The 22,235-nt window shown below is 34.5% G+C and overlaps 1 protein-coding gene across 1 annotated transcript in view; it reads left to right on the top strand.

The window, feature by feature from the left end:
• LOC132170188 (cytochrome P450 71D8-like) overlaps positions 1-13,090 on the top strand; it is a 17,100-nt gene extending 4,010 nt beyond the window's left edge. Inside the window, exons 4-5 of the mRNA XM_059581079.1 lie at positions 10,011-10,919; positions 12,300-13,090. Of these exons, the coding sequence (XP_059437062.1) occupies positions 10,011-10,919; positions 12,300-12,923 (1,533 nt within the window). The 3' untranslated portion in view covers positions 12,924-13,090. The remainder of the gene's footprint in view (positions 1-10,010; positions 10,920-12,299) is intronic.
• Positions 13,091-22,235: the final 9,145 nt, after the last annotated feature.

The raw sequence follows: 22,235 nt of genomic DNA, 5'->3' as shown, positions 1-22,235 counted from the left end.
ATATGAGATTAAATGTAAGACTTTTATGTTTTATTTTATATAAACACGCACAAACACATATAAAAAGATTATATGTATTTACGTGGTTTTGTATTTATATAAGTTGCTCAATCTCCCTCAAAAAAAAAAAAAAAATCCCCCCCACCCCCAACCTGCGATTGGAAGAGCTCTTGCATATTGTCGTGGTTCGGAGTTTTATATCATAAAAGATTGGTGGTAAGTAGTTCGATCAATTGATTTCAAAGGGAGTTGTTTTCTAGAAAAGAAAAGAAAAAAAAAAATCTAGAAAACAAAGGGAGTTGTTTGAATATATTCCACCCTTTTGGGATATGCAGGAAGGATTGTTGTAATATTTGTTACAAACATTCATTTTTAGTCACTTGAAAATGTTTTATCATTTGATATTATCTTCATGAGTTTTTATAAGAAATAAAAATAGCTTTAACCAATTTTGTTTATAACGGTTTGGACATTAATATTGTTTACAAACAATCTTTATTATTTAGTTATGGTTTATTATTAATATTTATTACCGTTTGAGTTATAAAACAGTTTTATGGAAAAATAAAATCACTTTAATTTAGTTTTTATAGTTTGACCGTAGCTTATAAAAAAAAAAGGGTAAAACATTTGCTAATAATCAAATGGTCAAACTACAATAAAAGTTGTTAAAGACTAACGGTCAAAACTATAAAAATCAATTAAAACTAATTTTTATTTAATAACTCATAACCAAGTAATAAAATACAAACGGTCATAAAAACTATATGTCATAACCAAGTAATAAATATAAACGATTATAAACCAAAATGGTTAAAGATGATTTTTATTTCTCATAAAAACTCATGAAGATAATATCAAATGATAAAACATTTTCAAGTGACTAAAAATGAATGTTTGTAACAAATATTACAACAATCCCCCACATGTTACAAACATTAGAATAAAAGGAGATTGAAAGCATGCATCGATGTGGTACTCGAAAGTTTTAACCCCATCTAGGATAAATAAGTAGGAACTTAATGAATCGTGGTAGAGTTAAACTCTTTTAATCAAATCCACAAGTTAAACAAACTTATCATCCACATAACTTTCTCCAAAAACAAAAAATTAAATCAAATCAAATAAACAAAAAGTCAAATCAAATCAAATAAAGAAAATTGGGTTGTTCTATGGTGGGTTGGCGCCTTATACAGGCCATGCGCCTCTGGGCTTCATGAGTGCTCTAGGGACTTGCCAAAGTCTCATAGGAGGCGGCACCACCTCCACACTCACATAGGTGGTGTCCATCAAGAATATTTGCAGAGAACATCTCATCCCAACAAGTAGAGACTATGGAACTATTAAGAGTTTTAAACTCATCCTTACTTACTCTGCATCTTTTGTTATTACACCATAAAATGGCTTTCATGAGCGCTCTAGAGACCTACCCAAGTCTCATAGGAGATAGCACATCCACACTCATATAGGTGGTATCCATCAAGAGTGTGTGCAGAGAACACCCCATCCCAACAGGTAGGGACTATGGATCCATTAAGAGCTTTAAGCTCATCCTTAATCACTCTGCATCTTGTACTGTCTTAGACCATAGGGATGGACTCATCACTAATCTTCTCAACAAGATAGTTAATAAACATAAATTGACAGTACCATACCTCATTTCACTTGTGACTTCGTTTCCCATTAAACCTCATTCATGGGATCTCCAATCAAAGAGGTTGGGTATCAATCACAGTGTCATGATTTGGGTATCAGTCCTATCCCCATCGATGCTTCTCTCACTAGCCTTCTTGCTAGTGGCTTGGTCAAAGAATTTGTAGAATTCTTTTATGACCTCACAAAGTCCATGGACATATACCGGTCTCAATAAGCTGCCTCACAATATTGTGCACTTTCTTATTATAAATTATTTGCTCGAGTTTTGGCAGCCTGAAAATCACAATAAACACATAGGTGGAACTGTGTTAGCTTATAAAGACAAATAAATTAACCAATAGGTTCTTAGCCATTCATCTTCAGTTCCTGCCTTCTCCAAGGCAATTAACTTTGACTCCATAGTAAACCTTGCGAAGCAATTCTTTAGCCAGAATAAACACATAGCCACTAGTAGGCTTTGCTTATCTGAATCAAAAATCCAGTTAACATCACAATATCCTTTCAATATAACAGGATAATCACAATATGACAAACCAAAATTAATTGTGCCTTTAAAGTTTCTCAACAATTTAGAGATAGCATCTCAATGCTCAATACCATGATTATGAGTATATCTACTCAATTTACTAACAGTATATGTAATATATATCAAGGCATATACAGTTTGTCAAAACATCAAACTATTAATGATTTGTGCATATTTTTCTTGCAAAACACAATCACCGTGATTCTTAACCAAATATATTTTTGAATTATATGGTGTAAACATAGGCGGATAATCAAAGTGCTCAAATCTTTTAAGCATCTTTTCAACATAATATGTATGAGATAAAATAATGCAATCATTATCCCTAATAACTTTAATGTCCAATTTGACATTAGCTTTACCTATGTCTTACATATCGAAATTAGATGCAAGAAATATTTTAGTATCATGCACAACATTAATGTTAGTTCACAAAATAAGCAAGTCATGAATATAAACAAATAATGACACATTCATTATTGTAAAACTTGCTATGCACTTACTTGCATCATTAATCAAATATAAATTAAACAATATCACCTTGTCAAACGCCATTGTTTAAGAGCTTGCTTTAATCCATACAAGGATTTCACCAGTTTGCACACTTTATATTCTTGACCGGGGATTACTAGCCTCTCGGGCTGCTCCATATAAATCTTTTCATCATTTAGAAAAATAACTTTGACATCCATTTGATGTACAACAAGTTTATAAATATAAACAATGGCAAATAACATTCCAATAGATGCAATTTTAGTAACCGGAAAATAAGTATCAAATAATCAACATATACATTTACTTGTAGCTTTTAGCTACCAAGTCTACCATGTGCTTATCTATTGTATCATCCGGTTTAAGCTTATTCTTAACCACCTATTTATAACCAATTGATTTGGTCTTAGGAGGTAACTCAATGAGTTCCCAAGCATGGTTAGACATAATTGATTTCAATTATTTATAGCTTCTAACCAATTAAATTAAAAATAAATAAAATGCATCAAAAATAGATTTAATTGCTTCACCAAAACATATTGGATCATCATCAACAATATAAGCAATAAAATCCATACCAAGATTCCTTTCGTTCTAGCTCGCTTGCTTCTTCTCAATTCTTACACATCATCAACAATTTTATTAGAAGCACCAAAAAATCATGAAATAATTTTTTCCTTATTTTTCAAAGGAACACATGCTCAAAGATAATAACCTTTTTTAGATTCAATAATATTATTGTAATCTAAAATATCACTCTTGATAGTAGGGAATCTATAGCATAAACTATTACATGTAAAACCAATAAAATCACAATCATAGGTTTTAAAACCAAGTTTCCTCATTTTAGGTTTTGGGTAACATAACATTTGTCAAATACCCCCACACTTCGAGGTATTTCAAACAATGGTTATGAATATGATAAACAAAATAAAGGCTTCTCCCCACACTTTGGTGGATAGCCCAAAATTTGACAATCATATCATTCATCAATTCTTTTCATTTTTTTGGTGTTGCCAAGATTTACATGTATAAATCTATCATACTGAATGAAATAAATCAAGTAATCACAAGAAAATAAAATTTCATTAATAGCTCACAAGAACTTTAAGAAATAACTTCTATGAGCCCATTTTTCTAAGTATGATCTATCATTTACTCTTCTTTCTTTTCTGTCAATTGACAGTTCTAAAGATGTTTTAAAAATACTAATCACCACTTATGATTTTTCAACATGATCCTTATATATTATACATATAGGGGTTGCATATTTCAAGTTTTATCAAAATTTTTTAAAAAAAATCTTTTTAACTAAAGCCCCAATAAATATGCAAAGTATCAAGCCCAACCAAATAATAATCAACTATTATTGGCTCATTTTAATAAATATGTCAATGATATCATTCTTATGATATGATAAATTTATCATGTATCAAATGAACCTCAATAATCACATATATTTTATTTTGAACCATCATGTCAGAAAAATTTGAAAGCTGAATGATATATATAAGGAATTACCAAATAACTTAAAGTGGTTATGTTAATCTAACATGTCATAGCTAACATAAATGTTAGATACTATTTCTTTTCCGAAATAGATGAATCAATAAAAGCCACCGCGTATCACATACGAAATTCATGTAATTATAAAATTTTGCACCAGCTTTAATTCAATCAAGGAGCACCATCATAACTTCAATTTTTTATTTTTTTATTTTTTTCATTTTAATAAATGAAATGTATATTATATCTTAAAAAATAAGACCTATGACTCAGAGTTTAAAACTCACAACGGAACCAACAGCTTTACTCCAAGATCTTCCAAAATAGATTGTCGTCACTACATACCAACTAGGTGTCGTGAGAACCAATCGACTCAATACACGCACCACATCTCTTCTTCTTACTATGTGCTTACCTGCAAAATCTTTTGTAAAGTGGTATTCTCTGCACACAATTAGCAATACCTATGTATTTTCTCCATTACAAAAATGAGTAATCACTCACAGTTATTATTATTAATTTACATAGATATTTTTCAGCCAAGCTTAGCACAACATAACAAAAAATGCTAAGTTCTAAAAAATCCATAAAAAGGCTTAATTCTTTTTATTGTAAGAATAGTAACCCAACAATAAAAGATTATTTGACAATCAATAAATTGAGTTCAAATAATTGAAAACTCTTACAATCAAAATATTTTCATTTTCAACAACTACACAAGAAATTAAATTTTTTTTTTCTGATAAATGAATACAAAATCTTTCCACTCAAATATTTGATTTCATCTCTCATATGCGAATTGCATACTGCAAACTCTTATAGTATTTGTCTTCTTATAAGTTTAAATACTATTGTTATGATACTAATCAAAATCAATTAAAAATTAGTTTTAATTGATTTTTATAGTTTTGACCGTTAGTCTTTAACAACTTTTATTGTAGTTTGACCATTTGATTATTAACAAATGTTTTACCCTTTTTTTGGTGTTATGTCATTAACCCATTGATTTCCTTACCGTTTTATAACCGTTTGGAGTTAATATGTTTTATTGCATTTTATAACAAGTTTTATGCTTGGGAGTTTTTTAACGTTTTGACCGTTTGGTCATTAGATTTCCTTTATGACATACTTTCCAGCACTTGTATATATAGATATACTAATACATTGAAGGTAAGAACATATACGAGAGATAGAAGAAAAAATCACTTATTTTCTATCTAAGGCTAAGGCCATATAGTGTGTTGCAAAACACTTGTTTCATGGCATATGCTTTATTATTGGTTTTTCTACAAAATAATATTCTGAAGTCCCTCATCAACTTTGACAATTGGGTTGTTCTATTACTCTTCGTTATTTGGAAGTGCGTCCTTAACGAAGGTAGACGCTATAGTCTAATCCTGGGAGGTTGCGTGTCAAAGGATCTGATCGCACCGAGTTATACACTCCGGGAGGCACGAATCAACCTTTAAGGACAACGCTCTTGCGTGATTCTATAGCATTGTGAGATCTTTCCATACTCTATTTTCATCTCTTGTATTTTATTTATTTTATTGTTAATATTCATATTGTAATTATTTTATATCAATGAGAATTTGTGCACCATTCAAAATTATTTCCAATAAGGATGATGTCATGCAGAATATTATTTAGCTTAGGCATTATTGGAAGAATTTAACTTCAATGTAGTCATGGTATAAAAGTGGTCTTTTGTAGCCCCCAATAGGAGATTGACACATCACTTAAAGCACAAAAAATGTATAAAACTATCCTACAGCGTAAAACACTAGATTTTTCTTTATTTATTTCTTCTTTCTTCCATTTCTTCTTCTCTCCCATTTCTTCTTCTTCCTTCTTCTTCTTTATCCTTGTCATTTAACAGAGAAAATGAGATTTTGTGGATCCCTTTAGCCTGATAAAATCCCTAAAGGCCTAAAGGGTTAACATTCCCTTCTTAGAGCATTCCCAATGGAAGAGCAAAATGTTACTTTTATCTAAAATGACTCTTCAAATGTTTAAAAAACCTTTTACATTGGATTAGCAAAAAAAAAAAATGTAAAATAGATATTTGATTGAAAGAGTTAAAATAAAAAAAGCTAAATGTAGTAGCACTTTTCAAGGGAACTATTTTATTTTTCATTGTTTCACTCACCCGTTTTCTCTTTTTTCTAAATATTTTCCTACTTTTTCTCTGCATGTTCTCTTTTTCCCAAAACTTTTCTTATTTTAATAGAATAAATAGAAATATAGTTAATCGGATGTAGAGACATTTAAAAATGACTTAGCTAAACTAGATAAAAGTGAGTTTTAAGAAGTCATTTTACATAAAAATATGGCTTCTCCATTGGGAATGCTCTAAGATTTAGTTTTGAATCAAAAAATAAATTTTGAGGCATTAGAATCTATTTTTTAGGCATTAAAATCTGATTTTGAGGTTGGGTTTGCGTTTTCCGGTTCCGTTTCCTGTTGGGTTTGGCCTGCGATGAAGAAAAAAAGGGCTACGTTTTTCGGTTGGGTTTGGCAGGCGATGAAAAAGAAAGGGGCTGCTGTTTTGAGAACGTCTGAAGAAAAAGTGGCTGTAAAATAATTATGTGTTTTCAATCCTATTATTTAAGATGAGTTTAGCTTATGTGTCAAAAATGTATTAAGAACTATAAAATAGGCATTTTATGCACCAACCGTATGGTGGGGAGTCTGATGAAACCAAAGGATTTGGACATGATCATAGAAAGTGTCTTTTACAGAAGTCTCTAATCCAAACACGTGTCCGCGTGCTGTTAAAATAGGGCTTTGCGTATTGTTTTATTTCTCTCAACTTTGCTCGATGCATACATATTTGAAAAGATTTACTTGTTTGAGAATGTCATTTTTTGGTTTTGAACTCAATTCATTTTTGAGTGAGTTTTTTTTTAGTGTGAATATCGAGGAGAAAAAAGAGTTGAGATTATGTTTGGATAGTAATTGATAAAATTAAGTAAAAATTGTAAAATTATATATAATTAAAAAAATATTAAAAAAAAAAACAAAATTATTATTATTTTTTTTAAAAAAAAAAATTAGGAGAAATTTTGAACCACCCCTAGGGGTAGCCAAACTACCACCGAGGGGTGGATCAGTCACCCCCAGGTGTCTAAAGGTGGCTGAGTCACCACTAGGGGGTGTAACAGCTACCCCCGAAACTAATGGGGGTGGTCAAGCCACCCCCAACAGTGATTGAGCCACCTCAAAAACTGCTTGGGGATGGTTGAGCCATCCCCAATGACTACTTGGGCATGGTCGATAACCCCTAGTCATGGATTGACCACCCGAAATTGATGGGGGGTGGTTCTTCCACCCCGTTGCCCGGGGGTGGTTTGCCACCCCAAATTAGGCGAGTGAGCCACCCCATTAGCTTTGCCTTTAGGAGGCCAATCCACCTGGGGGTGGATCAATCACTTCCGATTCTTAGGGGTGGTCTAGCCACCACCTAAGGTGTTCCGACCACCCTAAATTTATTATTATTTTTTTTTAATCTTTATTTATAATTTTTATTAATTGAGTTGAAAGTTTTTGAGTTAAATTGAAAATTTTTGAGTTGAGTTGAGTTGAATTTAAAAAATTGCCAAACATGAATTTAGAAAAAATTTGAGTTTGAGTTGGAAAATCTTGGTTCCCAAACAAGGCTTTTAATGGAATAAAGGACAGGTGCTTTTTTGGAAGGACTTGAAATTCAGGATCAGGATCCCCTCAAATTGTGAGTAATTGGAGAATCTCATTTTTTGAGATCTTAGCCATCGAAAGCATCTAAGGTTCTAAAACATCTAGAAATACAAAACTCAAAAATAAACCCATCACACTTGATTATAAATAATAAAAACATTTATTTATTTGCTTTTTTTAAAAAAATAAATAAATAATTGGAGGAGAAGCCACCCCATGGGGCGGCTCGCCGCCGCCAGCAAACCATCCAATAGGTGGTTGGGGGTGGTTAAGTAACGCGCCAGCGAGAATCACGCCACCAGCGAGGGTAGCTTCACGCTTAATACCAAAGGCGAAGTAAATTGGCCGTCATTCCACCGGCGAGATCAGGGTGGAGCGCGACCACCACTAGAAGGCCATGGGTGGCCGCGCGGCCACCCATGGCCTTCTGGGGTGGCACGAGGCCACCCCTTGGCCATGGGGGTGGACGCGCACCCACCCCTAGGCCATGGGGTGGGCGCACGCCACCCTCAGATATACTGGTGGGCGCGCACACACTTGGGCAGAGCCACCCTTTATTTTTCTTTTTTCAATTTTTTTTTTTAAATTAATTAAGTTTTTAATTTAAATTTGATATAAAATTCTGTATGGTTGTGTTTGTGTTTGAGTTTTGAGATTAAAATATTTTGAACCTTGAGACCCATCTAAAGGATGAGATTAGAGAAAATGAGATTCTCATTTTCTTTCTCAAGTGGAGGGATCCTTATCCTGAAATTCAAGGCGGCTGATGGAAGAGTGTGTAAGAAAAGTGAAAGATCCATAATGGTGTAGTTGACAGTTTGACATGAAATGAATACTATTCAACTATATACGTATGCATAGACTGATTTTCTATGTTTTACCACTGCATTTTCCAATATTGGACGCTAGTCACGCTACTATACATCACTGCCCTAGAAATATCACTATCACGGCGCAAAGAGAACCTAGACCAGGTTCAGTAGCTCTGAGCCTCTGACCAGTCACCCATCACTTAAAAAAAAAAAAAATCGGGTTAAATGACTAGCGAGGTTTGAATGATAAGTTTTTTAAAAAAGACGCTAATTACTGGTGGGCGCGCACACACTTGGGCAGAGCCACCCTTTATTTTTCTTTTTTCAATTTTTTTTTTAAATTAATTAAGTTTTTAATTTAAATTTGATATAAAATTCTATATGATTGTGTTTGTGTTTGAGTTTTGAGATTAAAATATTTTGAACCTTGAGATCCATCTAAAGGATGAGATTAGAGAAAATGAGATTCTCATTTTCTTTCTCAAGTGGAGGGATCCTTATCCTGAAATTCAAGGCGGCTGATGGAAGAGTGTATAAGAAAAGTAAAAGATCCATAATGGTGTAGTTGACAGTTTGACATGATATGAATACTATTCAACTATATACGTATGCATGGACTGATTTTCTATGTTTTACCACTGCATTTTCCAGGACGCTAGTCACGCTACTATACATCACTGCCCTAGAAATATCACTATCACGGCGCAAAGAGAACCTAGACCAGTTTCAGTAGCTCTGAGCCTCTGACCAGTCACCCATCACTTAAAAAAAAAAAAAATCGGGTTAAATGACTAGCGAGGTTTGAATGATAAGTTTTTTAAAAAAGACGCTAATTATAAGGACCGGAATTCGAGTTAATGACTTTTAAAATAAATAAATCACGTAGGATGACAGCAAACCCTCAACCACCCCCAAACGATTTATTTATTTTATAAATATATTTTATATGTGTGCAATCGAAAGAAATTTTTTTTTATAATTTTTACGTGTAAATGATTGTTGTATATGTAAATTTTAGGTGTCAATAATTTTTAAATTTAGAGACATTTTACTGTTTATATGTCATTATTTACGCGTGAAAGTCAAACGTGTAAATAATATTCTACAAATGATATCATTTGAACATAAATAATATTACTATGATAGAGATGTTTTCTCTATCATATTACTATTCTAAAAACATCTCTATCATTATCCAAATGTCCCCTTTTTTCTTGTTTTTTTTTTTTCGTGGTGCATAACTCATTTCAATGGCAGGTGAAGTGGTACGAAAAGTCAAATGTTTCACCCCTATAAATTTGCAACTTAAATTTGTGGAACAGTCACTTGTTTCTATCCATTCTTTGATGGCGCTCCAATATTCCTTAGCTATCACCACTTTCCTTCTTCTCCTCTCTTTGGCCTGGCTGTTAAAGTTATGGAAAAGATCCAAAGTTGAGAAATTGCCTCCAGGGCCATGGAAGTTACCTATTATAGGAAACTTGCACAACTTGGTAGGTAAGTCACTACCACACCATGCTTTAAGAGATCTAGCCTTGAAGCATGGACCCCTCATGCACCTAAAATTGGGTGAAGTTTCTACGCTTTTTGTGTCATCCCCCAAGATGGCCAGCGAGCTCATGAAAACCCATGACCTTGCCTTTGTGCAAAGGCCACTACTTCTTGCCCCTAAAATTATAAGCAATGGTGGCACTGACATTGCCTTTTCTCCATATGGAGAGTTCTGGAGACAGATGAGAAAAGTTTGCGTTTTGGAACTCTTAAGTGCCAAGAGGGTCCAGTCCTTCTCTTCTATTAGAGAAGAAGAGGTTCACAATCTCATTGACTCCATCCACTCATCTTCAGGATCTGTAATCGACTTCAGTGAACGCATTTTCAATTCCACCACAACTGTTTTATGTAGAGCAGCATTCGGCAGTAAATGCGAAGACCAAGATGAATTTCTATCATTGACCAAGAAAACAGTAGCCTACGCAGGAGGCTTTGAGTTGGCTGATTTGTACCCTTCACATAAATTTGTTCATTTGATTAGTCGGACGAAATCTAAGCTACAGAAGATTCATGCGAAGATGGACAAGATCCTAGAGAACATCATCCGTGAGCACAGGGAGAACCGGATGAGTACTTCATCAGCAAAGACGGAAGATCTTGTTGACGTCCTTTTAGGCCTTCAGCAGAGTGATAAACTGGAGTTGCCAATCACGACCAACAACATCAAGGGCGTCATTTTTGTGAGTATTTCTGCTGCTACGATTAATCCTTGGGATCATCAATCCCTTCTGTTTTCATCATCGTATTTTTCTTCAATTTCTGCTATAACTGTTTCTTGATAAATCACCACAATCCCAAAATGGTATCCTAATCCATTAACTGATGCAGGAAAATTTATGTGATGGCCGGCTAGAGTTTTTTTTTTTTTTTTTTTTTTTTCTAGTAGCTGTAGATTAGAATAGAATTCATATAACCTACAAAGTGGCTCGTATTGAATCTTTCTTTTATCTTGGGCCATAAACATGCCGATCGAGCTTACGAATTCTGACTTGGCTCGGCTCGCCAAAGAAAAAGACTTGTGCGAGCTTGAACTTGTCCATTAGCCGAGCCGAGTACCTAATTATCAAGCACTCCGCTCGACTCAGCTAATCAGAAAGTAAGAAAGAGAGATAACTTTGGGCAAGTCTTCTTTCCATTCCATCTCCCGAAGTGGTCTCCCTCATATCAGATTTTGTCCACATGGTGTACGTACTAAGAGTGGCCTTCTAGATTTTCTTAAGAAAAGATAAAAAGATAATGTTAGCCGTGCGAGAAAGTATGAAGCTTGCTTTGGGAATAATGTTAGGTATAATTATTTTATTTTCTTAAAATTTTTCTAAAGTTGATCTGGTTTTCAAAATCACCATTTGATCAAAATTCAAGTATAATTCATCTAAAATTTAATGGTGGTTTTAAAAGCCACATCCGCTTTAAGAAAATTTTAAGAAGATAAAAGATGGTACCTAGTATTACTCTTGCCTTGAACCCTTATTATGCAGCATAAGTGTTACGTGTCAGTTATCTAATGGTTGAGAATCTCAAATATGAGGGGTTGAGATGAGTGGTACGTAGTTGTAGCTTGGTATAATATGACCCTTGGATGATTGATTGCCAACAAGGACACCATTTAAAATTTAAAGTGAACAACTACACGGATAACAATGGATGTGTATTATTTGTTTTAAATATATTTTTATGTATATAATTCATATATATTTATATGTTTCTTAATATATATTCGTTTATACTTAATATATATTGATTATTACCATACAAACTATTTTTATTAACTAAGCGAGTCAAGCCTTTATATGAGTATGTTCACAAACTTTAAGTGAGTGAGTCGAATTTTATATGGGTTTGTATCATTTAATAATCGACTCTAATTTCGTGTCCACAAATGGCTTATTTAATAACCGAGTCGTACACAAGCCGGAACCGAGCGAGTTCACAGGTAACTTTGTTCAATAACAGCCCTACCATGAAACATGTAACTTAAATTTTAGATGTTCAAAAAGAATTAGCTTATAAAAATTTACCAAAATAATTATTTAACCATTATTCTAAATTTTTTTTTCCAGGACATATTTACAGGTGGAACTGATACTTCATCAACCGCCGTAGTGTGGGCTATGTCAGAAATAATGAGAAACCCTAGAGTGCTGGAGAAGGTACAAGCTGAGATAAGACAAGCCTTCAAAGGGAAGATACAAATCCAGGAGAAAGACTTTCAGAATCTAAGTTACTTGAAGTCGGTGATCAAAGAAACTCTGAGGTTACACCCTCCTGCTCCTTTGTTAATGCCAAGAGAATGTAGAGAGGCATGTGAAATTGATGGATATGAGATACCTGTCAAAACCCAAGTCTTCGTAAATGCATGGGCCATTGGAAGAGATCCTGCATACTGGCATGATGCAGAGAGTTTTATACCAGAGAGATTTGAGAGTAGTTCAATTGACTATAAAGGGACTAACTTTGAATTTATCCCTTTTGGGGCAGGAAGGAGGATGTGCCCAGGAATTTTATTTGGTATAGCCAATGTTGAACTTCCTCTTGCTCAACTATTATACTGGTTTGATTGGGAACTCCCAGACAAGATGAAACCAGAGGATCTAGACATGACTGAAACCTTTGGTGGTGTTGTCGCAAGGAAAAACCACTTGCATTTGATTCCCACTTCTTTTAGTCCTTCACTTGCCCTTTAAGGCATGATCAGATATTAACCAGCTCATTTAGCAAGAAGAATAAAGACAGTCTATTTTGGTGAGAAGTATGCTTAGTTGGCAAGAATAAAGTATTTTTCCATTAAATAATTATGTAATCTCTAATTAGGAAAAATATATATAGGGAGCATATCCTTCTTCTCCATGCATATCCTTTTTTTTTTTTTTTTTGGAACAAGTATTCAGTTGAATTTTTCTGCCCCTTGGATCATGTATTAGCAGTATCTATATAATCTGGAGTTGTTTTGTCATTCTGGGTTAGATTTAGTATTCATACACTCAACATCTTTTGTCGGGAAGGAAAAAGAGTAGTCTTTCATTATATTATATTTTGTTATTGATGTGTGGAAATCATCTACTCATGATTATATGTCAAAAGGAAAAACAACTTGTATTTGTTTCCTAGCTACTCCTTATAGTCCATCACTTGCCCTTTTAGGCATTATTGTTAAAGTAGCTTTGAACCTAAAAATTATTTGAGAAGATGGTCTCGAAATTATTTTCGTTTTTCTTAATGCTTTTTAGGGCTTTTTATTTTTTTAAGTATTATAATGTAACATAAAGATGAATGTAATTTTAAATGTTTTATATTTTTGGTTGTTTATTAATGTTTTTATTTTTTAAGTTTTATCAAACAAAGCGTATGGAAGTGTTTGATTAAATGTTGTAAAATTTTGTTTACTTCTCAAAAACCAAAAACTATTCTTAAATTAAACTCGGTAAAATTAATGATAGTTTCCCCAAATGGTTCTGGAATAATTATTTTTCCTACTCAAAATAAATTATGAAATTATGCCTTGTCATTATAAGGAATGAGACACAGTACTCTTTTTTGATCTGCTAGTCTTTAGAACAATCAAATTGATGATCAAATTTTCTGTCGTGTTCTAATTGTTTAGCTAGGGACGCAATAATTCATCCTGGTGGTCCAATATATATACTAAATATCTTTGCACCAAAAAGTCAATCTTTTGTCGATGGGCTGTTTGGGTTACATTCTAGTTATCCAAATGAATTAATTATATAAGATTGGAAAAGCTCTTGCATATTGTCATGGTTCGGAGTTTTATATCATAAAGGATGATGTCATGCATGTGCTCATGAATATTATTTAGTGTAGGCATTATTGGAAGAATTTAACTTCAATGCAGTCATGACATAAAAGTGGTCTTTTGCAGCCCCCAATAGGAGATTGATATATCACTTAAAGCACAAAAAATGCACAAAATAATGCTACAGCCTGAAACACTAAATTTTTCCTTGATTTTTTTCTTTTTCCTTCCATTTCTTCCATCCTATATATATACATGGGGATATATATATATATATATATATATATATATATAGCTTCGATTGTTAATTAGATTGAGTTTTTTGTTTGAAAAAAGTATTATGATGTATGTGAGTTATATGGAAATAGTTCTGTTTTGTGTGTTTTGGATGATTATTAATGTTTTTGTTTTGAAGAAAAAGTAGTGTTATTAAACAAAGCGTTAAAAAATTAAAAAAAGTTAATAGTTATTAAGGATTCATTTCTGGGATTGTTGGTTTGACATTCAAAAGAAAAGTTTGAACTTTTATTGTCAAATTGCCGCAGTAAACTACTACTTCTTATTGAAAAGGGCAATTCGAGATGGCTAGTCTCCTACAAACTAAGCATTTCGGGGATGTTTAAACCTCCAAAGTTCACAAATGAACAATTGACTACCAAAAGCTATTGATTACATCTTCAAAGACCCTATTTATACTTCCTTCTTCAACTAACAACTTCTAACTAACTTCCAATTAACTCAACTGAATTACCACAGAAATAACAAAATGAACCTAACTAAATAGCTAATTAACCACTTCAAAGCACCTTGGCTGTTACGCTACTCACCCCTTCAAAGCACCTTGCCCACAAGGTGAGCTTGAAATAAAAGCCAAGCTCCATTGACGTAGCCTCATATAAGGCTTCTCAGCCATTCAAACAAATCAGATCATTGGTGTAGCCTCATATAAAAGCCAAGCTCAATTCCTTTGCTGGCAGCCTTTGAGTCATATAAATGCCACGTATAATCTCATGCAGCTGCCACCAAGCCCTTCCATGCAACTGCCACCTCTTCTCCTACATGGCTTGTTGCATTCCTTTTCTCTTCCAAAACACCTTGGTCTTGTTCACAGGTGTCGAACAGTGGCAGATTCAGGTGCCGCTCCAGCATGCCCATCCTAAGGATTCCTCCTATCCGAACTTCAAGATTTGTTTTCAGCCAACACACTCCAATTACAGTTGAATATCCACTGGTTGTTGTCGAGACCTTCCTTCCCACATTCTTTTCTTCCAGCGCCATCGATGTTTCAAAAAAATAACATGCATATTGTTGAAATAATGATGATGCGAAAATATTGAGCGGAAGCAAGAGATAGAAAGAACACAAAGAACTTATGGGTGGTTCGGCGTTAGACACCTACGTCCACCACTCGGAATACCCGTAAAGGCTACATTGTGCTCATTAACTTGATTTGTCTACAATACAAAGGTCCCTATTTATAGGGCAATATCTAAATACAAGTTTGGTAATCAAATCCATTGATTTGATTACAATCTCAATATATGATTACAATCAACCCATAAATAGAGAATATTTCAATATCAGCATAATTATGGAATATATGAAAAATATAATATATTTTCCATATATTCTAACATCCCCTCTCAAACTCAAGGTAGAATATTCACTACAAAAATTCAATTTTTTGGTAACGGACCATTTGTGACGTGTCATGGCTGTTGACACGTTACTAAAGGTTAGTAACGTGTAATTGGTAACGTGTCTGGGGCGTTTCCAAATTGGTCGTAACTACTAAAGATTTAGTAACGTGTCAATTTCTGACACGTTACTAAAAGTTTAGTAACGTGTCAAAAAGTTTAGTAACGTGTCAATTTTGACACGTCACCATTTGGTAACGTGTCAAATTCGGAGTATTGCACGTATTACGTGTCAAAATTGACACGTTACTAAAGTTTAAAAAATTATTAAAAAAAAAATTCCGGACAAAAATTTGAAATTTTTTTTTTCAAATTTTTTTTTCCGGAATTTTTTTTTTCAAATAATATTATTGAATTTGATTTTCAAATATCCAAACCCAGCACAGTTGATATCATGGAATCTGATTTTTTTTTTTTTTTTTCAAATAATATCATGAAATTAGATTGAATAAACCATCAAATAATATCATAGAAATCAAAATGCCTTGAATCAGTTTCAACAACATATACAAACATCTGCAGATCTGGAGCTCGAGCTCCATTTTGGCCCGACATTCAGCTATCTCCTTTTCAGCCTCTTCTTTGGCTTGTTTCAACCTAGCCATTTTTCTAACAATAGAAAGACAAGCTATATATATATTAAACCCCTATATATTAATGCAAAACACAAGCTATATATATATATATAATGAGGAATATATACTTGAGGAGATGGATGGAGAAATGCCGAACCTGCCGGAAGGAGTTGCCGGAGAGAGGAAAAAAGGAAAAAAGGAGTTGCTTGTGAGAAGAGAAAGGAGTTGCTGGAGAGGAAAAAAGGAAATTTCCTCTTCTTTGAAGCCTGTCTTTGGGGGAGGTAGAAAAAAAATAGGAGGAAAAAGAAAAAAAAAAAAAAGGAGGGAAAAAAAAAATATTGGAAACCAGCTGGGCGCTAGTTCCCAATACCATATTGTAATGTGCGGTTTATTGGCACGTTACCAATTTGGTAACGTGTCATAATGGCATGTTACCAATTTGGTAACGTGTCATAATGGCACGTTACCAATTAGTAACGTGCCATTATGACACGTTACCATTTTGGTAACGTGTCATAATGGCACTTTACCAAATGGTAACGTGTCATTATGACACGTTACTACTTGGTAACGTGTTATGTATGACACGTCAACAAATGGTGACATGTGGAGTTTTACACATTACTAAATATTTTAGTAACGTGTCATTAATTGCCACGTCACTAAATGGTAACGTAGCAGATATTAATGAATACTATACAAGTCACTAAAACCCATTTTTGTTGTAGTGATTCTGAAACCTTGAGTTTGAAATCCGAAACAATGATGACGGTGGTGGCGGAAGCCGAGAATGAGCCGTAGATGGTGGCGGCTGCCGGAGGAGATAGAGGCTAGCGAGCGGCCAGCGACGGCGGCAGGTGGTTGGTGAATGCAGATTCTAAAGGCTTGACAACGGGCCAAACTCCAAAATGGGCCGACAACGGGCCAGGCCGACAAAGGGCTAGGGCTGACAACGTGCCAAACTTCAAAAGGGGTCGACAACGGGCCAAAATTCAAAAGGGGCCGACAACGGGCCAAAATCCAAAAGGGGCCAACAGCGGGCAAAGGCTGTTAGAATATATGAAAAATATATTATATTTTTTATATATTCTATAATTATGCTGATATTGAAATATTTTCTATTTATGGGTTGATTGTAATCATATATCGGGATTGTAATCAAATTAAGGAGAATTGATTACCAAACTTGTATTTAGACATTGCCCTATAAATAGGAACCTTTATATTGTAGACAAATCAAGTTAATGAGCACAATGTAGCCCTTAGGGGTATTCCGAGTGGTGGACGTAGGTGTCTAACACCAAACCACCCGTAAGTTCTTTGTGTTCTTTCTATCTCTTTTCACCAATTTCTCCACGCCTGTCTGTCCCCTTCTTTCTTCCTCTGCATATTTTGCGGAAGCCGAAGACTATGGCCGGCAATGGTGGAAGCACTGGTTGTAGGGAGATGATTCGTGGCGGCAAGCTATGGACGGCGGCTGAATAGCTGGAGAAATTGACTGTTGTCGTAGGTGTCTGTGGTCGAAAGAGATGGAACAACAAGATTGAAAAGGTCGGGGTTGCTCTCGAAGTGGCTGGTTGCGGTGGCTGGATCTGCTCGGAGACAGAAGCTATTGCCATCTAATATAGGTGTTTGAAGAAGGCCGGCTGAACTGCGCAGAAACCTGTGTTGCGGCAGAGATGGCGCTGGATTGGAGTACGACGGTCGCAGAAGGCGGTGGATGCACCGCTGACTCGTCGATGGACAACTGCGGACAGTGGCGCCATGGGAGATCCGTCTGGATTGGACTGCTTGCGCTGAACCGAGTAGTTTCGTGTATGGGCTGAAGAACTGCTCAGCGTGCGTGAGAGCCAATGGTTTTTTTTTTTTTTTTTGAAAGTTGCTGACCTCGGCAATGAAGCAAGGCATAGTGGACAACGTTGGCAGCACCTTTTTTCTCAAGAAAAATAAATATGATGACAATTAAATTGAACAATAAAAAGAAGAGAAATAATTAGAGTCCACAAGAAAGTGGCTCTAATACCATGTTGAAATAATAATGATGCGGAAATATTGAGCGGAAGCAAGAGATAGAAAGAACACAAAGAACTTACGGGTGGTTCGGTGTTAGACACCTACATCCACTACTCGGAATACCCCTAAGAGCTACATTGTGCTCATTAACTTGATTTGTCTACAATACAAATGTCCCTATTTATAGGGCAATGTTTAAATACAAGTTTGGTAATCAAATCCCCTTGATTTGATTACAATCCCAATATATAATTACAATCAACCCATAAATAAAAAATATTTCAATTTAGCATAATTATGGAATATATTCCATATATTCTAACACATATCATCCTCCTTTGAGTATTGAAACACAAACGAACTCCAAAAATCACTCGTACCCTGCTGTGCAGTCTTTTGCTTCCAACTTGTCTTAAACACCCACCACTCATAATCCCAAAACATATCCATCATTAGCACTATTTTCGACTCCAGCATTTTGTCAAACACGTAATCTTCATCAGGATAAGTCTTATCATTATGTTGAAATTTCTTCAAAAATTTGGTGGTACTATACAGGCGCGGAATTCTCTCAAGAAATTGGTGCTACAAATTGAATTTGGGATTACCTTCACTTTGATAGATTCTAAGAGGCTTAACTCCTTTTCCTCTTCTTCTTCTTGTTCCAACTTGTCAGTGTTATCCAATTCCAAAGCAGACATCCCAAAATTGTTCATCTGGTCATTTGTACCTTCTGAATTTCCACCTATTGACTCCTCTGCCTTTGAATCATCATCTAACAATATAATTTCGTCTATTTGTTGTTGCTGTGAATCTTGTGAAAATCTTTCTTTTAAAGCTCTAGCAAAATCATCCCAAGAAGAAAAAAAAATTAACTTAGGTAATTCTTGGAGCCAAATTAGAGCTGTACCCTCCATGTAAAATTAATGAAGCAATTTTCAGCCTTCGTTGATCTGGTGTAGAGTAATGCTCAAAAAACTGCTCAGCCGTGTAACACCAATTCAATGGTTCCTCTCCATCAAACAATGGAAATACCATGTGACCATAAGGTACATGCTTATCCTTTTGTTTTGGTGCAGATGACAACTCCCGGATACTCTGCAGTAAAATAGCAAACTGATCTTCATGCCACATCTTGTAGAATCAAAGGGTTTGGAAATAGAATCGAACGGACTAAAGCCCAATGAAAAACAATTCTCTTTTAGTTGGACTCATCAAAGAACGCACTGAGTGGATCCAATCCCGTTGAGTTTTGCCCCTCATTACCAACAGTGATCCATGCTTAAGTGTGAATGAGTGCTTGTCAGCATGGTTACTCTTCTTTAATCGCTTGCTTGCAGTTGCAGGTTCTTCATCATGGCTTTTTGACATGATGAAGAAGATTGCATACATAAAACCACCATAATTTCAGTTGCATTTTTATTACAATTAATGCTAACGCAAAATTGGGTTAACAAACTGTCCTGGTTTATAGCTTTAGAGGAACTAAGCACCACTAATGCAATCATACTGGTAAATCGAATTTGTAACAAGTCTTGGTGTCTCTGTCACATGAACAGTGATAGATCATCCCAAATGGTGGGAATTTCCTTGATTAGAATAAATAGAACCAACAAAGAAAAATGCAAAAAGAATTGAATCTAGGTACGTGGATTCCTGAAGTGCAACGAAAACACAGATAAAACACTCAGAAGAATGCATAAACATATATACCATGGGACGTCTTACTGGCTTTCTTCTTTAATATGAATTCCGATCCCGTTCGCAACCAATGGATACCGAAGCAATTTCTGGGGTTGATCCATTCGGAGAAAAACATTTTCCATCATTCTTACCGCAGCCAATATTTCCTTAATTAAGTTGAGGAAAATCATCCCAAGAATAAGCATGTGGCTGGTTTCCACTGTAATTGAGAATGAAAACCGTGCCCTTTTTTTTTTAATATATTTTTTAAAACAAATTTTTAAATTTGGCACTTCTAAATTTAAAACCAATATATATATATATATATATATATATATATATATATAAATAAATCTATAATGATAAGAGAGTCCATTAAAATTCCGTCCAAAACTTTAGTCTTATTTGATCTGCTAGTCTTTAGAATAATCAAATTGATGATGAAATTTTCTGTCGTGTTCTAATTGTTTAGCTAGCTAGGGACGCAATAATTCATCCTGGTGGTCCAATATCTTTGCACCAAAAAGTCAATCTTTTGCCGATGGGCTGTTTGCGTTACATTCTAGTTATCCAAATGAATTAATTATATAAGATTCGAAGAGCTCTTGCATATTGTCTTGGTTCGGAGTTTTATATCATAAAGGTTTGGTGGTACGTAGTTCAATTGATTTCAAAGGGAGTTGTTTTCTAGAAAAGAAAAAAAAAAAAAAATGTAGAAAAAAAAGGGAGTTGTTTGAATATATCCCTCCCTTTTGGGATATGCAGGAAGGATGATGTCATGCATGTGCTTATGAATATTATTTAGTTTAGGCATTATTAGAAGAATTTAACTTCCATGTAGTCATGGCATAAAAATGGTCTTTTATAGCTCTCAATAGGAGATTGACACATTACTTAAAGTACAAAAAATGCACAAAATTATCCTACAGCCTAAAACACTAAATTTTTCCTTATTTCTTTCTTATTCTCTCCCATTTCTTCCTTTCTGCCGATAATTCCTCTCCCATTTTTTCTTCTTCCTTATCCTTGTCATTTAACAGAGAAAGAGAGATCCGGTGGATCCCTAAAGGATTAACCTTTCTCTCAAGGATTTAGTTTTGAATTAAAAAAAAAAAAAAAGTTTTAAGGCATTAGAATCGATTTTTAAGACATTATAATCGATTTTTTAGGCATTAAAATCTGATTTTGAAGTTGGGTTTGGCCGGCAATGAAGAAGAAACGAGCTGCGTTTTTCGGATGGGTTTGGCTGGCGATTAAGAAGAAATGGGCTGCTGTTTTGAGAACGTCTAAAGAATAAGGGTTTGCAAAATAATCCAGTGTTTTTAATTTTATTATTTAAAATGAGTTTAGCTAAGATGTCAAAAATGTTTTAGAGACTATAAAATTAGCATTTTATACACCAAGCTCTCTTATCGGAAAATCCCCTATATACAGGATGAATCCAAAGGATTTGGACATGATCATAGGAAGTTTCTTTTACCGAAGTCCCTAATCCAAACACGTGTCCGCGCTCTGAGAAAATAGGGCTCTGCGTATTGTTTTTTTTTTCTCTCAACTTTGCCCGATGCATACGTATTTCAAAAGATTTAACCACTCCCCATTTTTAAATGAAGAAAGAACAGGCGCTGTTTAGAAAGGACTTGAAATTCAAGGCGGCTGATGGGAGTCTCTAAGAAAAGTAAAAGATCCATAATGGTGTACTTGACCGTCACGATATGAATACTATTCAACAAGTCTTCAGAAGCCGTCAAATATCTTCGTATGCATGGACTGATTTTCTCCGTTTTACTCCACTGCATTTTCCAATATGTACGCTACTATACATCACTGTCCTAGAAATATCACTATCACGCACAAAGACAACTTAGACAAGTTTCAGTGGCCCTGTTTGTCAATGGTCTGGACTGCTACTCCACCAGGCCGGCCTCAATCCAAAAAAAAAAAAGAAATTTACTTCAAAATTAATTTTAACATCTCTATTTTTTATATCATATTAATTTTTTTTTTATTATTATTATTTAAATAAAAAAATCACTACAAAACTAATTTTTTACATTTTTCCATATAAAATATATTTTTTCACTTTTTCCCACAAAATATTTCACTAAAACCAATATGAAAAAACGCTATGCCGACTCCAAAAACTTACGGGGTGTCCGGACATGTTAATGGGCGGTCCGGACACGGCTTCGCGGAGCAAGATTTTAGTTTCTGGAAATGAGGTCCGGACCCGGAGAATTGCGGTCCGGACCCCGCCTGTCCAATCTTCATCAA

The sequence above is a fragment of the Corylus avellana genome, chromosome ca2 (assembly GCF_901000735.1).
Source record: "Corylus avellana chromosome ca2, CavTom2PMs-1.0".
Classification (NCBI taxonomy): Eukaryota; Viridiplantae; Streptophyta; class Magnoliopsida; order Fagales; family Betulaceae; genus Corylus; species Corylus avellana.
Note: the sequence above shows the minus strand (reverse complement) of the source record. Positions and strands in the feature narration are given on the sequence as shown.